Genomic DNA, 7530 nt, shown 5'->3' on the forward strand with positions numbered 1-7530 from the left:
ACTCCATGTTCTTTTAATCATACTAAGCATCTAAATAATATATGGGATTAAAGCTGCTCGTTTGCTGATATTTGGGAAACGCGTATGGTACCATGATTGGGTATTCAAAGCTCGTGTTATCAGATATGCAGTGGAGCAAAGCTGAAACACTAAGGTAAACATGTTTTGCGATACCAATACCAACGCAAAGAAGGATACAATCTCGCCTAGCTGGATTACGTTTGATATTAGTCTATGTTCAAGAATATACGTTGTGCAAATGCTTACATAGTGTGGACACCAAACATAACGGAAAAGGCCAGCTTCAGGCAACTTGTAGGAGTTATCCTTGGGAGAACGCAAGCTTGCAAGTATGCGATGGTGATAATGGTTCGCAGACTCCCCAATCACAAACAGGACAACGCCGATAGCGACTTGGAGTCCAGAGATAGAATCGACTGGTACATTCACAGCCATTTGAAACAACATGAATGCAAAGGCAGTGTAGGATACAGAAATGCATGAAGCGTCCTTTGCTACAGTAACGCCAGAGTAACGATGAACGCATACAACTTCCTAGAAATCCGATATAAATGTTAAAGGCACAACCAGTTCAGTAGTCGACTTTACATACATAGATACGCTTCAAATAATGCAAAAAATTCAAAATCGCAATACTTAGGACGTTTAGCTGGTGATTGCCTTGGCACATGCAAAAAATGATCGAAAGAAACGATAAAGACGCAGATGGAGCATAAATTAAGAGCATTCCCTCGCGTGAAGGTATCTAACCATCATTTGTAAAAACACGAAATTCTCATGAAGAGTCAGGGTCTCCATTGCATACCGTCCTTCTATCTTCAGTTTTGGCAAACTTGGAGTACCCCATGCTGGTTTCTGGCTTCGTCTCACGACGGACAAGATAAATACTGGCAGTTACTATACTGCAAAGTAATAGTTCGTTGTAAATAGTCAAGTTTGGAGTATACATTATGGAGAGAGAAAGCTGCTGGAAGAAGATGGAAAGAGGGAGAGGGAAATGCAAAGTTGATGGTATATAATACTTTCTTCAATTTCATTATTCTATCTGCTTGGACGATCTCGGCAAACTCAGTGTGCGCGTGTGTGTAACCACAGAAATGGGATCCAGGCACTGTCGCTGACACAGTTTCATGGTTGAGACGATGGATTTGGCAATCAACATTACCTCGTCGTGTCGGGTTCGTGTGCTGTTGGTACCCGTCCCACCCATCAAGTCTTCCACGTTTTGGAAACATGTAGAGCTTGTAAAGACCTTCAGCGTCGTTCGACTCGGAGATGTCACGCCTGACTTGCAGAATGGCGCCGGTGGTAATGTTCGCGCTACAGTATCGTGGCATTCTCGGGCTCTTACAGTCTTGTAGCCATGTTTAGCAGCCAAGTCTTTCAGGAAGGGCAGATGCAGTTCCAGTTTACGACGACGTACACGCGAGACCATGCGTATTTGGAAGACTTTCAACCACACCGGCGCATTTTTGGTGTCATTGGAATCATGGATTGTCAGGCTTGGAAAGATAAAAGTCTCGGGGAAGGATATCGGCACTTTGTAGACACTCTACATAAGGTTGGATCCAGTCAATGCGAATGCAGGAAGGTGATTCTCATAATATTTATGCTAGTATCCTACAGCGATCGCAACAAGATGTTTTGCATTTGATCCAACAGAGACGCAACCTGATGATACTAAAGGCTTGATCATGATACCCAACGTTGGAAACATGTCGTTTTATATGAGCACCATGATATGCGACTTTGCCAGTGAGATATTGAGCCAGTTCTCGTTATTGGTACGACACCAGCGTCAATGTGGATTTTCCAGTCGGAACTCATTGTATTCGATAGGCTGGGCGCATCGAAAATCTGCAATCATTGGAATCGCCTATGCCGAGAGCTTACTACGTTACTCAACCACAGGAAGCACCGGGACCTATTCCTCAACCATCTGCGAGTACTCCTGGGCCATCAACATATTCGAGCTCATCATCGCGTGCGCTCCAGAGTAATTATCGTGCTTCGCAGCCGCCACGCCCTGTCCAGTCATCATCGTCATCCTTGCTGAAACGAGCATCCACGCCCACAGGAACCAACCGTAGCGGCTCCTTTAGTCAAAAGTATGCACCAAACGCAACGCGGTCGCCAATGTCACCCCCGTTACCATCCATTCAGCCAACCATGACTCGTTCCAGCAGCGCTCAAGGCGGCTCTCTTGGAGGAGATAATGGAAAAACCAAACGAAGGACGCCTGGTCGAATCAAGAAATTGCTTGCTGATCTCTATTTGTTGGCTGGTCGATTGCCTGATGCTGTTAATCAGCAAGTATTATGATATTGCACTTGTACAAGATGCATGAACTCATTTATATGTTCATATTAGCTATACCCAAGCGATAGAGTTAGCCAAGACTACATCTGACTTTTTATGGTGGGGGAGCGCTTTAGAAGGGTTGACTTGCGCAACGCTTTTGCTAGAATACCTGCACGCTGATGTCGGGGTAAGCATTGCAGATATGCATGCAAACATCATATACTCATTGGCACCTGTTATTCATCTAGCATATTGTTTCCCGCAGCCGCAGTGCGCCAAGCGAAGGTGGAACAGACACGCCTTCTTCACCTTCAGCAGAAACGCCATCTTCTACCCTCCTGACCGGTCCTAGATCGACAGTATCCGAAGTACTAGAGAGATACAATACTTTGCTTCAGCATTACTCCAAAGTTAGTTCGACGTCCGCCATTCCAATGCCGAGCTTGATTTACGTCGAAGCTTGCGTCAAAGTTGCACGCTTTTTGCAAACTATATATTCTAACGGCGGATGGAGCGATCGGGTTCTCTCGCTAATAATACAGGGCAAAATTATGCCCGACAATAAATTAAACGATGCTCGCGGATTCATATCCATTGAGACCTTAAACGAGCGCAAAGCAAGCGGCATTGCACGATCGGATATCTCGGACTGGGTAACACGAATTTGGAATGTGCCACTTGATGATCTGTCTCTACTGGATCAGGTATGTCCCATATATTGGGATACTACAGAATATTTAAACATGTTTCTCAATCCATTTTATATTAGATTAATCTGATGACTCAGATGTCCAGTGTGCTAGATTTCATCGGATATCATCGCAAATCTGTTTGGTTAATGCATGAAAGTGTCAATCGGATGTTACCGTTGCTGATTCAGAGCAGAGCTACACTTGCCAGCTCGCGTGATCAAGGCAAAAAGGACTATGGAAAAAACGACAGTGGAATATTAGCAGTTCTGAAGCGCGTTTGCGAGGTCTATGGACTAGGAGGTATGCAATAATGCACAGTGAACACTACCCCCTGGATTAGCGACTCAAATAGGAGGGATGTATTTGATCAGAACGAAATGTACACGACGGTGGTGCGCTTGGAGCAATGCAGGGCCAAGCAGATGATGACAAGCAAGAGAAAAGTCAAGGCGTACGGGGAGCTGCAGCCAAAGAACAATTAAGATTTGGATGGCCTGAGCTGCAGATCAATATCTTGAGACAATGCATTTCCGTCGCCGAAGCACTTCCAGGTAGGAAAATTGTAATAGTTCCCGCGCAGGAGTCGACTAAACTGAAGATCCAAGATTACGGAGCTGTGTTGTACTATACGACGGTGTTGCTGAAGAATCTTTATCAATATATCTCCAAGGAGGAACAAATACGTCTCGCTTCTTCAATACAGAGGATCGTCGCAATGGGCAAAAGGGTCGGACATGTCGAGAACAGTGTCAACTACTGGGGAGTGAACATCGTATCTTCGGTGGAGGCTGTGATGCCCATAGCACGGAAAGCTGTATACAAGCACTCACTGCAGACTAGCAATAATCGAGCGAGCGCATCCAATGCTAATAACGGCGATCCATTTATTTACAATCCGTTCACACAAAAGCGAGACGACAAGGTATTTTTTCCTTCGCTTTTAACTGACAGATATATTATCTAACGAGATTGCAGCAACAAGTCATATTGGTCAAAGGTGAACTAAGCGAATTCAAAGTAACGCTGTCAAACCCTTTCGGCTTTGACTTGGAACTGCAAAATGTTGTACTAAGGTTAGTCAACTTTTCTGAACCGCGCATTGCCTGATGGATAGCACCTGACAAGTAACTAGTACTTCAGGTGTTCCTTTCAATGCAATACCAGCGACCGCTACTATCCCCGCTAATGGCGCGCTTACCATGCGGTTGACTGGTACGCCTGAGGAAACGGGAACGCTCACGGTGCGTGGCTGCATTGTTAAGATCGCCGGATTTGCGGAGCAAGAGTTTCTGGTGGACTATGGTCAAAAAGTCAGAGCCGTAGAAGACAACAAAAGCAAAAACTTTAAGGAAGAAAAGGGCAAGACAAACTTTGTAAAATTCAAGCATAGGTATACATTTCTAGATAATTACAAAAGCTCCAACTAACATCGTGTGCCTGCTTACAGTGGTCTCAATGCTATTCAATCAAGTAGGAAGCGGGAAACATCTGATGAAATGAAACCGATAGAATTCTATGAACTTCAAGTTATTGATGACCAACCGTTGCTCAAAATCAAATCGACTTCTTTGTTGCACGATGCAGTGATGCTATATGACGGTGAAGTGTAAGTGATCATCGGCTTTCGGTTCTGCAACCATTTACTGAAACCTTCAAACCTAGAACGCATGTCACGATCGAACTAGAAAATATTGGCAATGTCCTCGTGGACTCAATGACACTATCATTTGTCGACTCTACGACACTCCATCCTTTACCAATTAATCCAGAGTTACCTATGGAGGAGCAATACGAGATAGAGCTGTATACAAGGGGCATGCATGTTTTCTCGTGGGAAGGATGTAAGGATCAGGATGCACAGGTTATTGGTAAACAGATATCTCTGGCCCCTGGTCAGCATCTGCAGGTGCAAGTGGATGTCTATGGCAAACGCGGATGGTAAGAGAGATGCTCTACATTGCTTCTTCGTTTACACGTTTACACTGACTGGCATGAACAGCACCGGAGGGACTATTCAAATCGACTATGGCTACCTTAACAGGGAAGGCAAGCAGGAATCAACAGAATTTTTCACTCGGCAACTTTATCTGCCTGTTTTGATTACTGTCTACCAAAACCTCGAACCTCTCAACTGGGATATTCTGTATCTACGACACAACTCTCCTATAGGAAAGGATGCAATGGGAGCTGCCACAAAGAGACTCCAGTATTTGGATGTTGGGTATGATGAAAACGCGGAGCAGGCTGCGGAAGATATGCTCCTGATAACTCGGCAGTATGGTGACGACCAAGACAAAGTTGACTATTGCCTGGTGACGCTGGATGTGCGCAATACTTGGACCGTACCATTTGCAGTTAACTTTGTAGTGGATAACAGCGATGATAAAAATGAAAACAAGATTCAATGTACAGTGACTATCAATCCTGGTTCAACGAAGAGGTATGGTTTCCTCATTGCCGTTCGGGATCAAACACTTATCCGACACTAGAATGATTTTGCCCGTGAAGCGCATATACCTTCCCCCATCCGAATGCCTGCAGCCTATTCCTTCCCTACAGCCTAACAAGCAATTCGTTGTCTCTCAAGCACCAAAAATGCCACCGGAGCAAGAACGTTCGAAGCTTCAAATTTTTTGGTATCGTGAAAACTTACTACGTCGAATCAAGGCTACATGGCGGTGCAGCTCCACCGGTCGGCAGGGGACACTGAACCTTCGACCATCACTGCGCTTGACAGCAATGCAGCTCAGTATTTTGAAAAAGGAGGATATAGAGTTTATAGTGGACTTGCAAGGAACCGACGTGAGGAAACTGGCTGACAGAAATTTCCAATGCAGTACCAATGAGTTTTCGACCATGCAGATATCCCTGCTGAATCGTCAACGTAAGTTTTTATTTCACCTTGTACTTACTTTACACTAAATGGCATTATGACTATTAGCGCATCCTGTCAAGCTGATCTTACGTGTGCAACCCGTGCAAAGTTACAATGATGGTGCAAAGGAATACGATTTATCTGGCAAGCTGCTCACCCAAGGGTTGCAGCAAGTAGTGCTGCCGGAGGTACGCTTATGCAGCAAGGAACGTACGTTTACAAGATATGCTAACATCTTTTTCCAGATCCCGGCAAACAACGGCATCGCCTCTCATAGTCTACCGGTGTGCTTCTTGTCTCGCGGACGCTTTGAATTCCTCTATCACGCGGAAGACGTGCACTCACGATCAATACACTATAGCCACGAATGGACAATAGTTGATGTCGTGGCTAGCACATAGACTCTAGCACTAGTATAATCGAATACTTATTGTCTATATCTCCGAAAGTTGCAAAGACAGGCATCTATATCGATAATGTGCCAATATTGGGAATTGAAAGCAAACGGAGCCTAGGCCACAAAGAAGAAAAATCCACATGTGTTGCGATAGGCTCTAAATCAACCTGTGACTACAAAAGCAACTACTACAGACGCAAAAACAGCGGTCTTCTCGCACATAATTTCTGAGAAGGTGTCTGGGACACATTGGATGTAAAGCGAGTTCTCCCCATTCTCTTTTGCAATAATCGACGACTATGAGCAGTAACAAAGCGCACCTGTACCTACAACGTCGCTGTGATGGGCATTTCAGGAACAAAGCAAAGTGACTACCGAGAGTCCAAAAGATAAAGCACGTGGATAGCGATCCTTGCTAAAGACGAGCACTACAATGAAATGACAAGCACGCCAGTACTTTTCCATCAGCATCGCAAGCTCATTGGAGCTCAAGCGCAGCCAAAAACGAATTGCGATGCTTTTTGCGAGACGAGAAGAAAGATATCAACAACTTGCGTTCTCATACGTTCAATAAATTGACCGCCTGGCAGCACGATCGATTAGCTTGGCAAATATCTTCGTGAACATCACTGTGAAGTTCGTTTCGGAACAATTCACAGAGACCCTTTTCTTCGCTGAGAAAGTCAACATTGCTCAGGCTCAGCACTTACACGAATTCGTGGTAATAGATGCGAATACAAGACAGACGTATACAAGAAACCATATGCAAACATCGTTGGTGTCGACATCATCAGAACGAAGCATCTTTAGATGTTTGCATAGCGGGGACATAAATCTCGGATGAAGACACAAAGTCTTATCTGTAGATCGCCGAGAGCTTGAAGGCTGTAGTTTATGACCCTGCGCATGATATTTATCCGACAAAATGGAGAATATCTTTATGGTTGGCGCTTAGACCAGCAAAGTGCGTCGCCACGAGGCAATCATCTTTCTCGGTCGTCTTTAGCAAAGCAATCAAGTCTTCTATCCAAAAGTTGGCTCCAGGTATACTTCCTACGATAGCGTCTTTCTTACCTTAGATGGTTCCGTCTAGTCTTTTCGGCTGTTTGCGAAGAGATATCGGACGAGGCATATCTCTCATGCTGATAATGGCCTGGGTGTTGGAGGCAGGAGTGATCTATACCTTTTCGATACGAGACCTTCCCTCCGAACGCTCGATCGTCGTTTGAAGGAGTCTGACTCTG

The 7530-nt window shown here is 44.8% G+C and overlaps 2 protein-coding genes across 2 annotated transcripts; one reads left to right on the plus strand and one right to left on the minus strand.

Moving 5' to 3' along the window:
- Window positions 1–30: 30 nt before the first annotated feature.
- Window positions 31–970, minus strand: VTP01DRAFT_6177 (uncharacterized protein; the record flags this gene model as incomplete). Its single annotated transcript, XM_069385049.1, has 4 exons — window positions 31–210; window positions 268–555; window positions 614–766; window positions 827–970. The coding sequence occupies 4 exons, from the start codon at window positions 968–970 to the stop codon at window positions 31–33; spliced, it is 765 nt and encodes a 254-aa protein (XP_069234705.1).
- A 181-nt stretch (window positions 971–1151) lies between these two features.
- On the plus strand, window positions 1152–6290 carry VTP01DRAFT_6178 (uncharacterized protein; the record flags this gene model as incomplete). The annotated part of the gene is made up of 17 exons (XM_069385050.1): window positions 1152–1329; window positions 1383–1582; window positions 1638–1805; window positions 1861–2330; window positions 2392–2509; window positions 2571–3026; window positions 3092–3314; window positions 3386–3565; window positions 3620–3936; window positions 3990–4087; window positions 4147–4404; window positions 4462–4620; window positions 4677–4952; window positions 5014–5454; window positions 5504–5898; window positions 5956–6077; window positions 6135–6290. 17 exons carry the CDS (start codon window positions 1152–1154, stop codon window positions 6288–6290), a joined length of 4215 nt encoding a protein of 1404 aa, XP_069234706.1.
- Between the last annotated feature and the right edge of the window lie 1240 nt (window positions 6291–7530).

The sequence above is a fragment of the Rhizomucor pusillus genome, assembly GCF_041956525.1.
Source record: "Rhizomucor pusillus strain CBS 183.67 unplaced genomic scaffold VTP01scaffold_29, whole genome shotgun sequence".
Classification (NCBI taxonomy): Eukaryota; Fungi; Mucoromycota; class Mucoromycetes; order Mucorales; family Lichtheimiaceae; genus Rhizomucor; species Rhizomucor pusillus.